This window comes from Dendrobates tinctorius, unplaced genomic scaffold (assembly GCF_039654945.1).
Source record: "Dendrobates tinctorius isolate UK_male_01 unplaced genomic scaffold, ASM3965494v1 ptg000226l, whole genome shotgun sequence".
Lineage (NCBI taxonomy): Eukaryota > Metazoa > Chordata > Amphibia > Anura > Dendrobatidae > Dendrobates > Dendrobates tinctorius.
The window spans coordinates 2,698,602-2,720,489 of NW_027361893.1; the positions used below are offsets into that span (position 1 = coordinate 2,698,602).

At 48.4% G+C, this 21,888-nt stretch overlaps 2 protein-coding genes across 4 annotated transcripts in view; one reads left to right on the forward strand and one right to left on the reverse strand.

Annotated features, from left to right (window-relative positions):
* LOC141059299 (uncharacterized) overlaps nucleotides 1-21,888 on the reverse strand; it is a 779,988-nt gene that overhangs the window by 402,344 nt on the left and 355,756 nt on the right. The window lies entirely within an intron of this gene.
* LOC141059302 (uncharacterized) overlaps nucleotides 1-21,888 on the forward strand; it is a 97,980-nt gene that overhangs the window by 57,698 nt on the left and 18,394 nt on the right. For all 3 annotated transcript variants that reach the window (XM_073555632.1, XM_073555631.1, XM_073555633.1), the window contains one exon: nucleotides 10,072-10,162. In XM_073555632.1, coding sequence (XP_073411733.1) covers nucleotides 10,072-10,162 — 91 coding nt within the window. The remainder of the gene's footprint in view (nucleotides 1-10,071; nucleotides 10,163-21,888) is intronic.

Genomic DNA, 21,888 nt, shown 5'->3' on the forward strand with positions numbered 1-21,888 from the left:
CTTCTGTCTCGTTTGTAGCTGCTGGCTTTTTTTTTCGTTTAGAAAAAAGATGGTGGTTTGCGGCTGTGCCTCGACTTTCGGGAACTCAACAAGATTCCCGTGAGATACACATATCCACTCCCCCTCATTCTGTATCTGTGTATCCAACTCTCAGGGGCCAAATGGTTTTCCAAGCTTGATTTATGGGGGTCCTAAAACCTTAAGGGTTCGTGGAGGGGATGAGTGGAAAACTGCGTTTCTCACATCTGGAGGACTGTTTGAGAACCTGGTCATGCCCTTCAGTCTGACTAAGGCTCCTGCTGTGTTTCAAAATTGTATTAATGTCATTTTTTCTGATCTGATAGGGCGCTTTGTAGTCATTTATCTTGATGACATTTTAGTGTACTCACCTGATAGTCAATCCCACTTGCACCATCTGCAAACTGTTCTTCTGAGTCTTAGAGAAAATCATTTGTATCATTCTTTGTACAGGAATTATCTTTTTTGGGTTTGATTATTTCTTGTGAGGTTTTCGCATGGATCCGAAAAAAGTCCAGGCTATTATTGATTGGGTTCAACCTCATGATTTAAATGGTTTGCAATGCTTTCTGGGATTTGCAAAGTACTATCGAAAATTAAGGGGTTTTTTTTGCAGGTGGTTAAGCCCCTGACTGATCTCGCATGCAAGGGGGCTGGTGTAAAGAATTGATCTACTAATGCAAAAAATTCTTTTCTGACTTTAAGAAGTGTTTTATTTCCACCCCAGTGTTAGTCCAGCCAGAGACATGTAGACCTTTTATTGTGTAGGTTGACACTTCTTGGGGTGGGAGTGGGGGCAGTGTTGTGTCAGGGTCCCGCTACTCTGACCAACCTCAAACCTTGTGCCTTCTCTTCCAGAAAGTTCTCTTCTGCTGAGAGAAATTACGATGTGGGTAATAGAGAGCTTCTGGCGATCAAGTCAGTCTTTGAAGAATGGAGGCATTTCTCCTTCGTCTCATTGGGGGACACAGAGACTGTGGGTGTGTGCTTCTGCCGTCTGGAGGCTGACACTAAGTATACAAAAAAAGAGTTAGCTCCTCCTCCGCCGCATACACCCTCGCCCCCAGACCGGGCGTAACTCAGTTTTTGCTTAGTGTCTGATGGAGGCACACGCAGTCTGGAGCTCCAGACTAGATTTTTTTTTTTTTTTTTTTCCTTTCTTTGAAGATAAGACAGGGGCGACGGATCCTATAGAGAGGGTCCGATCTCCCCAAATCATCAACGGGCGACCACGTGTGAGTAGTCCTCCACGTGTTTTCTCTCCAGCACCGAGGGACACATCTGGGACTTTTCCCCAGACAACCATTTTTCTTTTTTATTTTGTAAAGAGGGGCAACGCATCCTGATGAGAGGATTCGATTTCCCCATGAACTACAACGGGCGAGCACGTGTGAGCGATGGGCGATCCCCAACGGACTCCACGTTTTGTTCCTCTCCTGCAACGCGGGATTTCAGGTTGGCCCCTTCCACCCCTAGGTAGTGACACCAGGGGTGCAGTGGGAGGCGCAGGTGAGCCAGGGGATCGAAGCATCCACCCCCAGTAGCCTCCCCCTCCCCGCCCAGGGATGGGGTTGAGAGCACCCCAAGAGAGCCCCCCCGGCGGCCAGACTCACCTTTGTTTGTAGGGTCACCCCCCGGAACGGGACCCTCCAGAATGCGCCGCGGGGCTGTCTGTTCCCCCGCCCGACGGGGTTATTTTTTCTCACGGGGCCCGACTCTCTCCCCGGTGGAACCCGGTGCGAGTAGTGCCACATGCGGAGTGCGACCAGAAGTCCCGCCGGCGGCCGCGGTCCCCGCGGTATGGGGAGATCCGCAAGGCCGCGCGAGGCCTGCCCGCCCCTTCCGGTGGTAGCCGGAAGCCCCGCCCACTGACTTCCGGCAGCCCGGGGGGCGCGGCGGGCGCGCAGTGATCGGGGAGCGCGCGCCCTCCTCCCCCTCCTCGCAGGTCCCCGCCGGAGTACGGCTGAAGCTCCGCCGGCGGCCGCGGTACCCGCTGTATGGGGAGGGCCGCGAGTTCCGCGCGAGGCCCGCCCGCCGCTTCCGGTGGGGGCCGGAAGCCCCGCCCACTGACTTCCGGCGGCCCGGGGAGCGCGGCGGGCGCGCACAGTGACCGGAGGCTCCCGCCCCCCTCCCCCTCCTCGCATTTCCTCGCCGGAGTGCGGTCGGAAGCCCCGCCGCCTCTCTCCAAAGTGCACCGCAGTGCCCCCGGCGAGTAACGGCACGTGAAGCAGCTCGTCCACGTCTCAGGGTTTTCGCTGCGTCCAGAGCACCCCGTGGAAGAGGTGGGACGGAAGAGGTTACCGGTGGGTGAGTGCAACCCCGTTTCGAGTGCCGCACTGGTTGTCAAGGAAGGGGTTACCCTCCTCCTCCTACCCTACCCTGCAATATGTCTGGCAAAGGGAAAGCTCACTCTTTCCTATACGCTGTTTGCGTTTCCTGTGGGGTCAGGCTGCCTAAGGCGCAGCCGGGTAAATTTTGCGAAGCCTGTGAGTCGGAGCGAGCCCAGGAGCCCCCCATTGTTGCAGAGCCCAGGGGTCAGGACCCCCCAGAATGGGCAGTGTCTTTATCGCATTCTATGATGTCCCTTACGAAGGCAATTGAGTCCCTTCGGGGCCCGGGCAGGGTCAAGGATGGTGGTCTGCCAGCGGAAGACAGCTCGTCCACGTCTCAGGACCCTTCGTCCGTTAGGGGCCGCTCCAGCACCAGACAAGCTCATGGTAAGAGAGCTCGTTCTCCGTCGGCCGGGCCCTCTGGGGAGTCGGCGGCGATTTTTAGGGCATCTCGTTCCCTGTCGCCAAGCTCAGGAAGCGATCAGGACGAGGGCGAGGAGGAGGAGGAGGAGGAGGAAGCCTGGAATCCAGAAAGCCTGGGATACCAGGACTCGGTGGACAGCCTCATTGAGGCGGTCAACCAGACTTTAGAGATCGAGGATGATGTGTCCACGGCCTCAGGTCACAAGGTCTCCTTCAAGAAAACCAGGCGTCCGCATAGAAGGTTTGCCACACATCCGGAGTTCGAGGAGCTAGTCCAGAAACATAGGGAACACCCGGATAAGCGCTTTGCAATGCAAAAGGCGCTGCAAGCAAAGTATCCGTTTCCTCCTGAACTCCATAAAGGGTGGGTGGAGTCGCCAGTAGTGGACCCACCGGTGTCACGTTTAGCATCAAGATCGCTATTGTCGATACCCAGCGGTTCTTCTATTAAGGACCCAACTGATCGCCTCATAGAGGGGCTTGCCCGCTCAGTGTATGAGGCAGCAGGGTCGGCTCTGGCCCCCTCCTTTGCGGCTACCTGGGTGGCTAAGGCCATGGTTTCATGGGCAGACACTCTGCATAGGGCCCTCCAAGACAGGGATCTGCCCGCGGAAATCTTGGAGGTGACAAATCAGATATCAGGAGCGAGTGATTATCTCGTCGGCGCCGCTCTGGATGCGGCCGAGTGTTCTGCTGTGGCAGCAGCAAATGCAATCGCCGTAAGGCGAGCATTATGGCTGAGATTATGGAAAGCGGATTCTATCTCTAAAAAATCCTTGACCTCATTGCCTTTTCAAGGCAATCGGTTGTTCGGTGAAAAGCTTGATAAGCTTATCTCAGAAGCCACAGGGGGGAAGAGTAGTTTTCTACCGCAACAGAAGAGTTGGCCGGCATTCAGGCAGACGCAGAGGCGTTTTCGGCCCTTTCGTAGCTCCTGGAGGTGGACTTCGGCCAGGGCATCCACCTCCGCAAATGATGGTCAGATTAGAGAAAGGCAAGTTTCTTACAGGGCCAATCCGCTGGGTAGAGGCCGAGGCCGTTTGCCCAGAGCGAGGGGGGCCAGATCACAAAAGCCTCCAGCAAAATGACTCGAGGCACTTCGTACCTACGGACGACAGAGTGGGCGGACGCCTACTAAGGTTCAGCCACGTTTGGGTCGCAGTGGCACGCGACGCTTGGGTGGCAGAACTGATATCGTCCGGGTACAAGATAGAGTTTGTCGGACTCCCGCCACGGCGTTTCTTCCGTTCCTGGCTCTCCGGAACAGAATCGCAGGCGGAAGGTCTGTTGCAGGCTATAATGACGCTACAGCGCAACGGGGTCATTGTCCCAGTACCGAAAAGCGAAGAGACGCAAGGTTTTTACTCCAACCTGTTTTCAGTCCCCAAAAAGGACGGGACAGTAAGGCCAGTACTGGATTTAAAGATCCTGAACAAGTTTATCAGGGTCAGGCGATTCCGGATGGAATCCCTCCGTTCGGTCATTTCAGCCATGGATCCAGGGGAATTCCTGGCCTCAATCGATGTGCAGGATGCATATCTACACATCCCGATTTTTCCTCCACACCAGAGGTTCCTGCGTTTTGTGATCGGAGGGCGACATTTCCAATTTGTTGCTCTGCCCTTCGGTCTGGCCACTGCCCCCAGAGTCTTTACAAAGATAATGGCGGTGGTTATGGCCATCCTGCATGCTCGGGGCATAACGGTACTACCCTACCTGGACGACCTTTTGGTAAAGGGGCCGTCGTTTCAGGCGTGCCAGGAGAATGTCGGTATCACTCTGGATACCCTGGCCCGCCTAGGTTGGCTGATCAATCGGAACAAGTCGTCCTTGGTTCCGGCTCAGAGAATCGTTTTTCTAGGCATGGTTTTCGACACCTCCCAGGGGCTGGTGATCCTCCCTCAGGACAAGGCGCAAAGGATCAAACAGGGGGTACGGAACCTTCTTCAGCCGGGCTCCAGATCCATCCGGTACGGCATGAGTGTGTTGGGCAGAATGGTGGCGGCGATGGAGGCAATCCCGTTTGCCCAGTTCCATCTCCGTCCGCTTCAACATGCGCTCTTGTCAGCATGGGACCGAAGGCTGCTTTCCCTCAATCAAAGGTGCAGTTTGTCTCCACCGGTCCGACGGTCACTCCAGTGGTGGACTCGCGACTCGTCTCTGGTTCAGGGGAAACCCTTTCCCCCGGAACAGTGGTTGGTGGTGACGACCGATGCAAGCCTGCAGGGTTGGGGAGCAGTTTTCCAGAGTCACACAGCCCAGGGGCGGTGGTCCTTTCGGGAGGTAATTCTCCCGATCAACATTCTGGAGATACGGGCAATACGATTGGCCCTGCAACATTTTCAGCGTTGGCTGACAAACCGGCCGGTGCGCGTTCAGTCGGACAATGCTACAGCGGTAGCGTGTGTGAACCATCAGGGGGGCACGCGCAGCCAGGCAGCCATGCGCGAGGTCGGGCTGGTACTGCGTTGGGCCGAGAAAAACCACGTGGTAATTTCAGCGGTGCACATTCCGGGAATCGAAAACTGGGCGGCGGATTTTCTCAGCCGACAGGGGGTCGCGGCAGGGGAGTGGTCCCTGCACCCCGAGGTTTTTCAACAGATCTGCCAACGGTGGGGGACACCAGACGTGGACCTTATGGCATCCAGAGAGAACGCCAAGATTCAAAGGTTCGTCGCTCGATCCCTCGACCCGCAGGCAATCGCAGCAGACGCTCTGGTGCTTCCGTGGAGCCAGTTTCGGCTCCCGTACTTGTTCCCCCCGCTACCTCTGCTTCCAAGAGTCATCAGAAAGATAAGGAGAGAGAAGGTTCCAGCAATTCTGCTGGCCCCAGACTGGCCTCGGCGGGCCTGGTATGCAGATCTGGTTCAACTAGTGGTGGACGTACCCTGGCGTCTCCCAGATCGGCCGGACTTACTGTCCCAGGGGCCGATCTGCCATCCGAACTTAGGGGCCCTGTGTTTGACGGCGTGGCCATTGAATCTTGGCTGTTAACACAGGCAGGATTCAGGCGCGATGTGGTGGCCACGATGGTGAGTGCCCGAAAGCCTTCCTCGGCGAAGGTATATCATCGGACTTGGGAAGTGTTTTTCCGTTGGTGTAGGGATCGCGGAGTGGCTCCTCTGGTTTTTTCGATCCCCAACGTACTGGCTTTTCTGCAGGCAGGGCTGGACGCGGGATTGGCTCCGAGTTCGCTCAGAACGCAAGTCTCGGCCCTGTCGGTGCTTTTCCAACGAAAGGTCGCTTCGGTCTGGCAGGTTAGGACGTTTATGCAAGGGGTCGCACATTTAGTACCCCCTATAAGGCACCGATGGAATCATGGGACCTGAACTTAGTGCTCAGGGCCCTTCAGGAGCCTCCCTTCGAACCGTTACAAGAAGTCTCCTTACCTTACCTGTCCAGGAAGGTCGTTTTTCTGGTAGCGATAACATCTATTAGGCGGGTTTCGGAACTGGCGGCTTTATCTTGTAAACCGCCGTTCCTGACTTTTTATAAGGATAAAGTAGTTTTAAGGCCAGCTCCCCCCTTCTTGCCGAAGGTTGTCTCTGCATTCCATATCAACGAAGACATTGTCTTACCCTCGTTTTGCCCGGCACCGGTGCATAGGGTAGAAAAGGCATTGCACACCCTGGATCTGGTAAGAGCCCTTAGGAGATATGTGACAAGGACAGCGCCATTCCGCCAGACAGACTCTCTATTCGTGATTCCAGAAGGGCGGCGGAAGGGACTCGCTGCGTCCAGAGCGACTTTGGCCAGATGGGTTCGTCTGACAGTCCAAGAATCATATCAAATCAGTGGCACGCCGGTTCCGGCAGGGATCAGGGCACACTCGGCTCGAGCAGTGGGTGCCTCATGGGCACTGCGACACCAGGCTTCAGCGGAACAGGTGTGCAAAGCAGCTACCTGGTCCAGTTTGCATACGTTTGTCAAACATTATAACGTACATACCCAGGCATCCTCGGATGCAAGCCTGGGAAGAAAGATTCTCCAGGCAGCAGTTGCGCACCTCTAATCAGGGGCGCAAAATAGCATGGATTGGGTGAGCTAAGATCCCGCCCAGGGACTGCTTTAGAACGTCCCACAGTCTCTGTGTCCCCCAATGAGACGAAGGAGAAACATGGATTTTTGTGAGTACTCACCGTAAAATCCTTTTCTCCGAGACGCTCATTGGGGGACACAGCACCCACCCTATTAGCCAGTTGGCATCTGTTTATTTTGAATTGTACAAATCCTTATGTAAGGATCAGGGTGGTCCCTTTTTCAGACGTATAATTTCTTGCCTGAGTTTAAGGCGCGTTCTCCTACTGCTTATGCACTAAACTGAGTTACGCCCGGTCTGGGGGCGAGGGTGTATGCGGCGGAGGAGGAGCTAACTCTTTTTTTGTATACTTAGTGTCAGCCTCCAGACGGCAGAAGCACACACCCACAGTCTCTGTGTCCCCCAATGAGCGTCTCGGAGAAAAGGATTTTACGGTGAGTACTCACAAAAATCCATGTTTTTTGGGGGGGCTGTTCATCCGGTCACCGTGATCACCGATCACAAAAACTTAGCTTATATTGAGTCTCCCAAAAGATTGACCCCCCCAGGCAGGCCCGGTGGTTGTTTTTTTTCCCCCATTTCAATTTTCCACCACCTTCCATCCATGGTGTAAGGATGTTACGGCAGATGCATTGTCCCGAAGCTTTGATCCAGTGTCTTCTCCTGAACCCCCATCCTCCATTTTTCACCCTGGAGAAGTGGTGTCTGAAACCTCATCTGAATTGGAGAGAGAAATTTTTGAGGCCCAGGCTCTGGCTCCCAATAGTAAACAGTTTGTACCAGAACAATTCCGTCTTAAGGTACTGTCACACTAAGCGATATCGCTAGCAATATCGCTATAACTTGTGACGTTATAGCGATATTGCTAGCGATATTGCTGTGTCTGACACTTATCAACGACCGCTCCCCCGCTGGTTATCGCTGATCGCGCGAGAACGTTCAGGACCGCTTCTCGTCGTCCGCTTCCTGCGGCGCTTCCTGTGGAGAGACGAGCGACAAGCGTTGAGCCGGGCGGGAGGACGCAGGATCGGCTAGTGTGACAGGTAAGTAGCGATCCCCGTCCCCAGCGATGTCGCTGGTGAGATCTGCCTGTGTGGCAGCTCACTAGCGACCACTTGGCAATGTACCAGCGATCCTGACCGCGTCATATCGCTGGTCGGGATCGCTGGTACATCGCTAAGTGTGACAGTACCTTAAGACTCATGAAGGAGAAAGAGTCTCTATTGAGTCCTAATACTGGGATTTCGGCCACCCGGGAGGGAGTTGCTAGGGTTTTCTGTGGTCCACTTTGGTTGCGGATGTTAAAATTTTTATGTCTGCATGTGAAGTTTGTGCCCGTTCTAAAAAATTCTCATAGCTGGCCGGGGAATTAGTGCCTTTACTAATTTCGGGCAGACCATGGACAAATTTGTCCATGGATTTTGTCACTACCTCCTTCCAGGGGTAACTCTGTGTGGGTGGTGGTGGATAGATTTTCCAAACAGGCTCATTTTGAACCTCTGGCCGCTTTACCATCTGCTAAAACCTTGGCCAGGTTGTTTGTGCAGCATGTGGTCTGTCTGTATGGTGTGCCTATGAATGTGGTGTCTGACAGAGGTGTGCAGTTTGGCCAAGTTTTGGAGGGCTTTTTGTAAGAAGTCGGGAATCGCTGTCTTTTTCCTCTGCCTGTCATCCTGAGTCTAATGGGCAAACCGAATGCACTAAACAGTCCTTGGAGCAAATTCTGAGATGTTTGGCATCTTCCAGACAGGATGACTGGTGTGATGCATTACTAGTGGCAGAGTTTACATTCAATGGTTGTATGAGTTAAGGTACTGTCACACTTAGCGATATCGCTAACTTGTGACGTTATAGCGATATTGCTAGCGATATCGCTGTGTCTGATACTTACCTCCGACCCGCTCCCCCGCTGGTTATCGCTGATCGCGCGAGAACGTACTGGACCGTTTCTCGTCGTCAGCTTCCTGCGGCGCTTCCTGTGGAGAGACGAGCGTGGAGCCGGGCGGGAGGACGTCAGGATCGCCTAGTGTGACAGGTAAGTAGCGACCCCCGACCCCTGCGATGTCGCTGGTGAGATCTGCCTGTGTGGCAGCTCACTAGCGACCACTTAGCAATGCATCAGCGATCCTGACCGCGTCATATCGCTGGTCGGGATCGCTGGTGCATCGCTAAGTGTGACAGTACCTTAAGTCCACGGGAATGTCTCCCTTCCTAGTCAACAATGGGTTTATCCCGCATTTTAAGGAGTTTTCTCGCATTGACTCAGGTTTCCAGGGGCGGAGGGTTCGGTGCGACACTTAAAGGCCCTGTGGGTGGAGGTTCAGCAAAACATCACCAAGGCCCAGGTAAGGTATAAATTTTTTGCGGACAAGAGAAGGGGGTCTGGTCCTGCGTTGCTAGTGGGCAAGAAGGTGTGGTTATCCACTCACAATATTAAGCTCAAGGTCCCCTCGTCCAAACTGGGTCCTAAGTTCATTGGCCCATATAAAATTATTGAGGCTATCAACCTGGTGGCCTACAGGTTACAACTTCCCGCCTCCTTCAAAATATCCAACGTTTATAACAGGTCCCTTTTGAAACCATTGGGAGCAGTCGAGGAGGACTCCTCATCCATCAGTCCTCCTGTATTGATGGAGGGCCACCTGAAATATGAGGTGGGGCGCATCGTTGATTCTTGGGTGCACCGGACTCTACAGTGTTTGGTGCACTAGAAGGGCTATGGTCCGGAGGATCGGTCGTGGGTCTCGGCTAGTTCAGTGCATGCCGATCCGTTGGTTTGGGCTTTTCATGCCAGGCATCCTGAGAAGCCTGGAGGTGCAGGGTTCCTTTCCTGTTCTCTTGGGGTTAATTTTGTATGGCTTCCTTTTGGTTTAGGGGAAAGCTATATTTACCCACCTTTGTCTGGGGATCCTTGTCAGTGATACATCTGTGTTGGCTGTGTGTCTGACCCCCTGGTGTGCTTGCATACTGTTTAGTCCGATTGCTTTCTTGTGTATGACCCGGTTTGTTTTCTCGTTCTGTCCATTGCCTTGTGACTCTGCTTGCTGTCTGTTACCGATTACTTTCTTGCTTTGCTGGTCACTGCACTGCAGCTACTCGTGTGTCTCAGGTCCTGCGCCCCAGCAGGTAAGCTCATCACAGCGCTCCTCACACACTCTGTCCTTCTGAAACACGTGCACAGACTCCTGCTGTAAGTCTGCAGCATTGTTCTTGATATGTGACTTCTCCATCTGTCTGTGACTTTTACAAAATTTGTTTCAGGGTGAAGATCTGACCCATATTAATACTACAGAGACATATGTGAAGGGTGATGAATGGTGTAAAGTGGAGATTCCTACAGATGACTACCCAGGTGAGTAGTAACCGCTAAATGCAGAGAAGTGACAGATTCTTCTCAGTCACCGGCTGGGGCTGCTTTATCGGTGGGGTAGTCCGGCCGTATTACCATGATCACCATTTTTCTCTAGACCATAACATTTTCCTCCACCCAAAACTGTTCAAATGACTTTGGGCATTGAAAGCCCTTTTATATAGAACTTACCACCTGGAGAATCCACCTTCCCCCTGGGATTAGAAGACGCTGACCGTTACCTGCCCAGATCTGTAAACTACAAAGCCAAATGACAGCGTACGTAGAATGTGCTGACAAGTTAGAAAACCACTTGGAGAAAAGTATTATGGTGGGTCTGTAAGAGAAAGTGGAGGGTAATGATGCTGTTGGCTTCCTAGATCCCTGATATCTTATTGGATGAATCTACCTTCTCTCCCTTCTGTGCTGCTGAATGTCTCATATGGTCCCTACAAGAACAGGTCCAGTCTTTCTGGCCAACTTTACTTTTGTGATCGACAACATTAAATGGGCATTGAGGCCAAGTGTGAATTTCTGTACAATAACAACAGAATTTCCCTTTATCCTGACTTTTCAATTTGTATTAAAACTAACTAATTTTAAGGAGGATTGTGATAAACTACAGGAAAACCATTACACCTGTGCCATGATATATATCTAAGCTGTGCCTGACTGATGGCTGTAATATACATTTATTCACGCCTGCAGGAGATGTGTTGGCATGGCTCGAGCCCTGGTTTCATGGATTCACTCCACATCATAAATTCCATTATGTTTTCGATCCTAAGAAATTCAGGTTACTGCACAATCTCTCCTAAAATGCGGAGCACTAATACTTTCTCTAATCTTCTGGTCAGGATTCATAGTAGCTCGAATGGTCCACCATTAATGAATGCAACTCCGGTTTATTGTTGGAGTTCTCCCCTCATACAGACGTTATTGTTGTGGATGTAACAGAATAAAAAAAGTCTTTTTACCTGTTCATTCTGTATGATAGTGGGATTGTCCTGCCTCACTTATGTGAGTCTGTAACTTCCTGATAGTCCTGCTGATGAAATCCGTCTTGTGGTTGTTGTTTAATCTTTATTTGTAGTTTTCAGTTAGGCTATGTGCACACGTACCGGAACTCTCGCGGAAATTACTGCGAGAATTCCGGAATTCCATTCCGCGGGAAAATCTCATTTTAAATTCCCGCGATTTTCCCACGGAAAAACTAGCATTTTGCAAGCGTATTTAGCTTGCAGAATGCTAGCGTTTTCCAAGCGATCTGTAGCATCGCTTGGAGAACTGATTGACAGGTTGGTCACACTAGGACAAACATAGTGTTTAATGAGTGTGACCAACTTTTTACTACTGAGGCTGCCTATGCAGCATCACTAGTAAAAGATAAAATGTAAAAAAAAACAAAAAATGGTGTTATTCTCACCTTCTGACATCCCGCGCAGCCGTTCCCAGTAATCCTTTGCGAAAATGCCCGCAATGACGTCCGTTCTCGCGGGATCGCGATGATGACGCGCTAATGACCGCGAGACTTCGCGATCCCGCGAGAACGGATGCCATAGCGGGCATTTTCGCAAAGGATTACTGGGAACGAGAGCGTGGAGAGAGACGGGAAGGCTGCGCGGGACGTCGGAAGGTGAGAATAACAATATTTTTTTTATTTTAAATTCTATTTTTTACAGGGATATGGTACCCAAAGCCCGGAGGACAGTCACCTCTCCTTCGGACCATGGGTGCCATCCGCAAATGTTCTGCTTACTTTCCGTATGGTGTGCACAGCCACATGCGGGAAGTAAGCGGAACAATGCATTCCTATGGGTGCGGGATCGCCGCGATTCCGCAAAATTAATGAGCATGCTGCGATTTTTACCGCGAAGTGATTCCGCCGCGGTAAAAACCGCAGCATTAGCACAGCATTGCGGAATCCCATAGGAATGCATGGGATGCTTAGTTTTCGCGGCAAAATCGCGCGGTTAAAACCGCCGCGGAAACGCGAAAAAAACGCCACGTGTGAACGCAGCCCCCATGAGATTCTTGTGCTCTGGGGCGGGGCTGTGGGTGGGGCTGCAGGAGGGGCTGTGGGCGGGGCTTTATGTGGTGCTCTGATTACATATTCATCTGTATTGACTTATGACAGGTCCCTGATCTCTCAGTGACCTGCCCCCATTTTTACATAATGCATACAATAGCATTGATATTGTTGATAATGCCTATAATATTGTGAGGCTTAGAAAAAACAATTACATCCCGCAAAATGTCACCAGCGATGGCGGCGCCTGCACAGTAGTATCTATAAGTAAGAGATAGATGATACTGGACAGGCGCCGCCGGGGTCATTTTGCTAGATGTAAATTTTTTTTTCTTAGCCACACAATATTATAGGCATTATCAACAATATCAACGCTATTGTATGCATTATGTAAAAATGGGGGCAGGTCACTGAGGGATCAGTGACCTGTCATAAGCCAATACAGATCATTATGTAATCAGAGCACCACAAAGCCCCGCCCACAGACTACCCACAGCCTCCCCCACCCTAGAGCACGAGAATCTCATTAACTGAAAACTACAAAAAAAAGATTAAAGGTGTTGTCTACTACTTTATATCTTTATATTAACCCCCAATGTATCCCCTGGGGCCCCTAATGAATTTTGTAAATACCTTACGTTGACAATATCACAGCCTCCATTGATGTCACGTCAAGTTCCTGATTCTGGAAATTGACGTGACCTCATCAGCAGGCGTGACCCAGTCTCCACAGACTGCTGTCACTTATCATGAGTGACTGGGCTGTGGGCGGTGCTGCACCATACGTCACAGCCCAGTATGGAGGTGCGCACTGCAGACGGGTCTGTGGGCTGTGCGGGGAGGGGTCTGTGGGCTGTGCAGGGGGTCTGCGGGCTGTGCGGGGGTATGTGTAGTAGTCCCATCATACGGCTAATGTGTGGAGTGTAAAGAAAAAAAAAACATACAACATCTATAATAATAAATGCCCTAAGCAACTTCCGGTTGTAACAACTTCCGTCCAGTTGTAACCGGTGACGTCACCGCACACCTCTTTCCATGTTAACCCTCAACACACACACTCCACTCACCTTTCACCATCTCCACTCACGTCCACTCACTCTTTCACTCCACATACGACCCTTTCTCTCACTCCATCTCTCATACTCACGCCGTCATCGCCGCTGATCCACGATCCCCGACATCATCTTCCGCCGGCGCCATCCTGGATCCAGACGTCCTCCACGCCGGCGACATGTTCTTGCGGCGACGCCATTTTGGATCGGCGAAATCCCGCGATAGTCAAGATGGCGTCGCCGCAAGAACATGTCGCCAGCGAGGACGACGTCGGGATCCAAAATGGCGTCGGCGGAAGAAGATGTCAGGGATCGTGGAGCAGCGGCGATGACGGCGTCAGTATGAGAGACGGAGTGAGAGAAGGGGTCGTATGTGGAGTGAAAGAGTGAGTGGAGATGGTGAAAGGTGAGAGGAGTGTGTGTGTTGAGGGTTAACATGGAAAGAGGTGTGATGCTATCGCATCCTCCCGATGCGATAGCATCGGGCCATAATCTAGTATAACATAAAGAACATACATACAGTATAACATACAACACATAACAGAGTACATACTTACCAATCTCCTAATTTCCTGAAGCCCTCAGCTCCTTTAATAAAAATAAAATAATAAACCAACCTATACTCACCTTTCCACCGTAGTCCAGTGTAGAACACTGACATCGGGTGATGTCAGTGCTCTACAGGGGCTCCCGCGATGAAATGACAGGCGGAGGTAATCCTCCGCTGTGTATCCCATTATTAACCGGGTTTAATGTCACCTTACAATAGCAGGTGGGTATATGGGCACGGGACTATGGGATGGAGGATAATTATAATTTGTTATAACTAATCACAGTTAGTTACTGTGCCCGGGCAGCGCCGGGCTCCTCAGCTAGTTTATTAATAAACATGGATGTCTGTCTGTCTGTCTAACGGAGTGTGGGTTGGACAAATGTAAAAGAGGAGAGGAGGTTGGACAGAAATGACATCTTTTTGTTTTTTTTTTTGTTAAATAACATATCTTTATTTAGCACACAAATCCGCATGCAAAAAACACATTAAAAATGCACCTGCGTTTTCTGCCAAGAGATGCAGATTCTGTGCGGAAAAATCTGCACTGGAATCCGCAACATGTGCACAAACCCTTATAGCTTTCAACACTATAAAGGTATGTACATATTCATTATTTTTTTAAAAAGAATGTCTGTGTTTGTGTACGCTCGTGTGTGTGTGTGTGCTTACAATGTGTTACAACAAGATGCTTCAGCTTGAAAATAGAGGAGGGAAGGGTTTGGGTGTGTTTTGCAGTGGGTGTGCTTGTTGCTGGCTTACAAGCCAGTGCAATGCATCATGGAACTTGTAGTATTAGAGCACAGTAAGTCAGGAGAAAGGAAGTTGTCGATTAACGCCATGAGAGCTGGAGCCAGCACGGTACTATGGGATAGAATCGTAGAGTTGGAAGGGACCTCCTGGGCCATCTGGTCCAACCTCCTGCTCAAAGCAGGATTCGCTAAATCATACCAGTCAGATGTCTGTCTAGCCTCTGTTTGAAGACTTCCATTGAAGGAGAACTCACCACTTCTCGTGGCAGCTTGTTCCACTCATTGATCACTCTAACTGTCAAAAAGTTTTTTCTAATATCTAATCTGTGTCTCCTCCCATTCAGTTTCATCCCATTGCTTCTAGTCTTTCCTTGTGCAAATGAGAATAAAGTTGATCCTTCTACAATGTGACAGCCCTTTAGATATTTGTAGACCGCTATTAAGTCTCCTCTCAGTCTTCTCTTTTGCAAACTAAACAATCCCAAATCCTGCAACCTTTCCTCATAAGACAGGGTTTGCAGACCGGTCACCATTCTGGTTGCTCTTTTCTGAACTTGCTCCAGTTTGTTGATGTTTTTTTTAAAATGTGGTGCCCAAAACTGGACACAATATTCCAGATTAGGTCTGACCAAAGAGGAGTAGAGGGAAATAATGACTTCACATCATCTAGACTGTATGCTTCTGTTAATACATCCTAGAATTGCATTTGCCTTTTTTGCTGCTGCATCACACTGTTGACTCATATTCAGTCTGTGATCTATTAGTATACCCAAGTCTTTTTCACATGTGCTGTTGCTTAGGCCTATTCCTCCCATTCTGTATATGCTTTTTTCATTTTTATTGCCCAGATGTAGTACTTTGCATTTCTCCCTGTTAAAAACCATTCTGTTAGTTGCTGCCCACTTCTCCAGTTTATTTATATCTTTTTGAATCCTCTCTCTCTCTTCTCTAGTATTAGCTATCCCTCCTAGCTTTGTGTCATCAGCAAATTTAGTCAGTTTACCCTCAATTCCTTCATCTAAATCGTTGATAAAGATGTTGAACAATACAGGGCCCAGGACAGAGCCCTGTGGTACCCCACTAGAGACATTCTTCCAACTGGATGTGCATCCATTTACGACCACTCTTTGGGTCCGATCACTAAGCCAGTTATGAATCCACCTAACAGTTGCCTGTCCATTCCATACTTAGTCATTTTTTCAATAAGGATTGTATGAGATACTTTGTCAAATGCTTTGCTGAAGTCAAGATATACTATATCAACAGCATTCCGTCATACTATACTCAAGATATACTATATCAGTGATTCCGTCATAGAAGGAAATTAGGTTAGTCTGACATGACTTATTAGTAACAAACCCCTGCTGACTCTGTTTAATCACTTAATTCTTATCCAGGTACTGACATTCATGTTGTTTAATAATTTGTTCAAAGATCTTTCCTGGTATAGAAGTCAGACTCACCGGCCTATAGTTGCCTGGGTCCACCTTCTTTCCCTTTTTGAAGATAGGAACAACATTTGCTCTTCTCCAGTCTTCTGGGACTTCTCCTGTTCTCCAAGAATTTTCAAAGATTATGGAGAGAGGTTCAAAAATTTCTTCTGCTATCTCCTTCAGTACTCTGGGGTGTAATTTATCTGGACCTGGAGACTTGAATTCATTTAGGTTAGCTAAGTGTTTCCTCACTATCTTTCTGTTTATAGATACCCTGGATTCTTCTATTCCCTTAATAGGACAGTGAAGAACAGTTGGTGTTACATTTCCTTTCTGAGAGAAAACAGATGCAAAATAGGAATTTAAAAGTTCGGACTTCTCAACATCCTGTCTTACCATTTCATCATTTTCATCCTGTAAAAATCCTATAGCATCTTTGACTTTTTTCTTTTACTTTTGACATATCCCCAAAATCCTTTATTATTGCTTTTGACATCTCTTGAAAGCCTCAATTCATTGTCAGCTTTAGATAATCTGATTTGTGCCCTGCAGGTTCTGCAGACAACATTATATTCTTCTTTAGATATGCCTCCCTCTTTCCATTTTATAAACATTTTTTTCTTCCTTTTTAGCATGTGCTTAAGTTCTGTGTTCATCCATCGTGGCTTCCTTAAATGCTTCCTGTTCTTCCCTCTTTTTGGAATTGTTAACAATTGTGCTTTGAGAATTTCATTTTTCAAGATTTCCCATCCTTCCTGGATATTTTTGTCTTTAAGGATATCCAGCCATTGGATCCCTCCAATTCTCTTTCTGAATCCCTTAATATCTGCCTTTCTGAAATCTAACCTTGACGTCTGAGTCTTCACAGGTCTTCCTCCTCTAGCTATCCAAAATTCTAAAATAGCATGGTCGCTAACTCCTAGGGTTCCAGCCACTTTTACCTCCTCAACCATTTCCTCCCTGTTTATAAGGATTAGATCCAAGGTAGCAGTTCCCCTTGTTTTCTCCCCTACCTTTTTTTTTTTTGTTAAATAACATATCTTTATTTAGCATACAAATCCGCATGCAAAAAACACATTAAAAACGCACCTGCGTTTTCTGCCAAGAGATGCAGATTCTGTGCAACGTGTGCCCAAACCTTTATAGCTTTCAACACTATAAAGGTATGTACATGGGTACATATTCATTATTTTTTAAAAAAGAATGTCTGTGTTTGTGCACGCTCGTGTGTGTGTGTGTGTGTGTGTGTGCTCATGTTGCTTACAATGTGTTACAACAAGATGCTTCAGCTTGAAAATAAAGGAGGGAGGGGTGTGGGAGTGCTTGTTGCTGGCTTACAAGCCAGTGCAATGCATCATGGAACTTGTAGTATTAGAGCACAGTAAGTCAGGAGAAAGGAAGTTGTCGATTAACCCCATGAGAGCTGGAGCCAGCACTGAAAATTTGCTGCTAGAGCATGATAAACGGTAATATTGCTAAAATACAGTGGATGTTTTGAGTGGCACATAATAGCAAGATTTATGAAAAAAAAAAAAAGTTATAGTAGTGGACAACTTCTTTAAACATCAACCACAAGACGGATTTCATCACCAGGTATTGTAATCTGTATAACGCCACTGATCTGACAGTGTCTGTAGGTTACTGTGCACAATCCTGCTGACAGGGTCCCTTTAAGACATCTCAGCTCTGCGCTATTATACACAGTTCTCTTTAAATGTGTAATATTTCTTCTTGAAACTCATTTGACAGAAAATATTGGACCTTACGATAGTTTAGATTGTGAAGTCACCGGGCCCCATACACTAATTACCCCAGATAGGTTTCACCACTAGTTACTCATTTATTACTGATGAAGACTGTTGGGTTTGATCATTTCAGTAGATGTTATTGTCTATACTCAGTTTTTGATTACAGTAGTTGGTGTCCAAAATACTCTGATTTAACCTCTTCCTGCAGCCAGTTTTGTGTTCCTAATCAGGCCCCATTTTTAAAATCTGACGTGTCACTTTATGTGGTGATAACACTGGAATTCTTCACAAAGGATAACAGAAAACAAATGGATCTTACAAATTATTTTCCAACTTCGCACAATACCTGTCACGGGTCAGTAGGGGGAAAACAGGAGACGTGGAACCTGGGCCCCTAAACTGCCCCTCAGGCTAAGGGGGTGCCCTGACTCTCCTTAACTTGGGGGTACACTTGATGGTAGTGAGGCCTAAGTCCCCAACCTGTCCCTATCTCCTGTTTAGCTCTGAGCTAAAGCCCCAACCCCCTCTCCAGGAGGTGAGACAGGGAAAACGTGTACTACACCAAATAACAAACAAGGATATATACGACAGACACCTAAGGGTAAAACAAACCAAAAAACAAGACTTGGCTTCTCTCTGCTGCTAATCCTCTGAGCAACAGAGTAAGGCCGGGGTCACACTAACCGACGCAAAATACGGTCAGTATTTTACATGCGTAATACGGATAAATGGCCCCTAAACAGTGCTCCGTATGTCATCCGTAATCAAGGTGTGGTCGCGTATTTTGCGCATGTAAGCATCCGTATGTAACCCGTATGGCATCCGTATGGCGAGATTTTCTCGCAGGCTTGCAAAATGGACATATAATGGAGCCCTATGACAGGGTTTCTAACAGAAACCAAAGAATAGATATAGACACATAGAATGCATATATATATATATATATATATATATATATATATATATATATATATATATATATATATATATATAATATATATACACACAATGTATTCTATGTGTCTATATCTATTCTTTCGTTTCTTTATTAAACCTGTCAATGTGATTTTACTGTATAGCGCACTGAATTGCCGGCTTTGCTAAAAGACACCTGGTGCGTATTTCTCGCAAGTCACGTGTGGTCCGTGTGTAATCCGTATTTTTTGCGCACCCATAGACTTGCATTGGCGTACTATGGCCGTAGTACGCTGACAATCGCAGCATGCTGCGATTGGCACGGACGGTAGAATACGGATGAGAAATATACGGCTGGTGCGAGTGACCCCATAGAGAATCATTTTTCCGTGTCTAATGCGTGGTTTTAGCGCCTCTCACTCGGCCGTATTCCTCACCAGTGTGACCCCGGCCTAAGGCACCAGAACAAGGGAATAGCTGGAGCTCAACTGCAACACAGTCTGCTCCTGAGTCCAGCTTGGTTGGTCTCCAAATGAATAATACCACCAACAGTGAGTGCAGCACCTGATGACCCTTTATAAGAAGGAGGGAGTGGTCACACCTGCTGACTAATTAAACATATAGTAACACCAGCGGCCACCGGGGGTGGGGAGGGAACCCAGCAGCAGACTCACTAAACTTGTAGTAACACCAGCAGCCACCGGGGCAAAAACCCACATTAACCCCCGAGGGCCAGAAAGGAAAAAGGTTTTTATAAGAGAGTCCAGACTCTGAGACAGATCCAAAAATGGATCGTGACAATACCCTCCATACGATTGTACACTACTGTCTGGGCACATGGCAGTGTTCAGAAGGGAAGGAGCGCCATTTAGCTATTTGAATGCAGATCTTGCTGGAATAGTTTGCAGACACAATGTATTGGGAGCACTGTTCGTGGTCACCTGGCAGCTCAAAAGATGTCAACCATGAACATGCTTGGCACTATCTTCTCTGCTTTCCATATCCCAAGGATTGCCTTGCTCATCGCCATTAACACCCTTACATGGAATCTGGACGTACACTGGAACCTCTAGGCTTGGACCATGGTGTTACCTGCTATTCTGTGGTATTAGATAGTAAGAAGAATAGTCAGGTAGCTGGGTCAGAACCAGAAGGACAGAATCAGAAGACACAAGAGTAGTCAGTAAATGGACCACGGTCACAACAGGACACAAATACACAAGCCGCAAGCTGAGCACAGAGAACTGAACCAGAGGAGAACAACGCTGTATCTGGCAGATTCTGGCCATATGCTTTGAGCTTTAGTAAAATGTGATACTTTCCATTTGGCTGAAGTAGGGAGCAGAATACTCCAGCTGGACAGCAGGAATAGATCCCAGTGACAAAAGGGACATGTTAAATCAAGGTGTGTCCACAAATTAGCATCACAGGTGTCTACAATCTTGAAATCAGTGAGTGGCCTGTATAGAGGCTACAGATACTCACTGTGCTGTTTGGTGACATGGTGTGTATCACACTCAACATGGACCAGAGGAAGCGAAGGAAAGAATTGTCTCAGGAGATTAGAAAGAAAATTATTGAGAAACATGTTAAAGGTAAAAGTTAAAAGACCATCTCCAAGCAGCTTGATGTTCCTGTGACTACAGTTGTACACATTATTCAGAAATTTAATATCCATGGGACTGTAGCAAACCTCCCTGGACGTGGCCGCAGGAGGAAATTTGATGAAAAATCAAAGGGATGGATAATATGAATGGTAATGTGACGCTAGTCACTATTCACGGACAGGACGTGAGGCAGAAGAGTCAGACGTTCCGGTGTCAATACTGAGAGAGTACGTAAATAATCAAGGGAAAAGACAAAGGTACAAGTCAGGTCACAGTCCAGGGTCAATAACAAGAGATAACGGATCAAAAGCTGCAGGACAAGACAAACGGATAGTCAGAACACGGTCCAAAGGGTCAGGCAGCAGAAGATCAGAATTCAGAGCCAACAGAATCAGGCTAGCACTCACCGAGAAGCACAAAGTATGTCTGGCAGGGATCAGGGGCAGACAGCTCAGCTAAGAAGCCATGCATTTACCAGAACACTGAATACCTGCAGAATGACCCGCACACCCCGTACACAGATTGGACCACTGTCAGTCAAGGCACCACCAGCCCAGCAAGGCCATCCCAGTATTGGACAACAAAGCTGTCAATCAAAACAGACAGCTCAGCAAGACAGTCTCCATAGAACAGCACAGCAATCATTCACTGAGCGGAGGAATCAAGACTGGTAACAAGAGCCGAGAAAAACTTCTAAACAGATTAAAGGTGAACTTCAAGCTCAAGGAACATCAGTTTGTGGAAAAAACTTGCACGCAGAGAGAAAAGTGACAAAAACAAAATGTTCCATTTATTACATCCAGAATTAGCGTTAAACGTTTTCGGTCTACATCCGGACCTTCATCAGAACTGGTGATTAAATATAATGTATAACATATGAAGAGAAACAAAAAGAAGAAAAATTACAAATTTCAGAAGATGCATAATAGGAAACAATATTCGACATACAACGAATGGTATTAAATACATAGGTCATAGGTGTCACGTGCCCCGTCCTATGTGACACGGCCATCAGGCCGGTAACTAATACACTTGCCGTGTCCTGTTGTAATTGTCCAGTGTGACACGGCCAACAGGCCGGTAACTAATACAACAAGACACAGGATAGGGAAACATTTACAACGGTGGGCCCTGCGATAGGGAACAGGGATTGTGGAGACCTCCTGCACTCCCCTGAGTCAGTGTCCCTAACACTCCTAACGTTCCCTATACAGGCTCCTTACCTGTCGCCGATCAGGATACCTGTCACCCTAGCACAACCTACACCTATTCCTTACTAGGGAGCTGGGTGGTGCAGGCACTTGCCCCACCACTGTACTAACACCAACATGAGGAAAAGTGACAAACAGGGAAACACTTAGCTTTGCTCTGATGCGCTTGCTCCTGGTAACAGAGTCCAACACCTGAGTGCATCTTCCTCCCACCGTGTCCAACACCTGGGTGCAGCTTTACAGCAACAGTGTCCAGCACCTGAGTGCAACTGTCCCTCAACGGAGTCCAGCACCTGAGTGCAGCTTCCAGCAACAGAGTCCAGCAACTGAGTGCAGCTCTACACCATAGCTGCCACTCCACCAAGCTTTGCAAGAATTCTTCACTGACACCATATCTGCCACCCAGGACTCTGACTGAGCTGCCCTGGACTC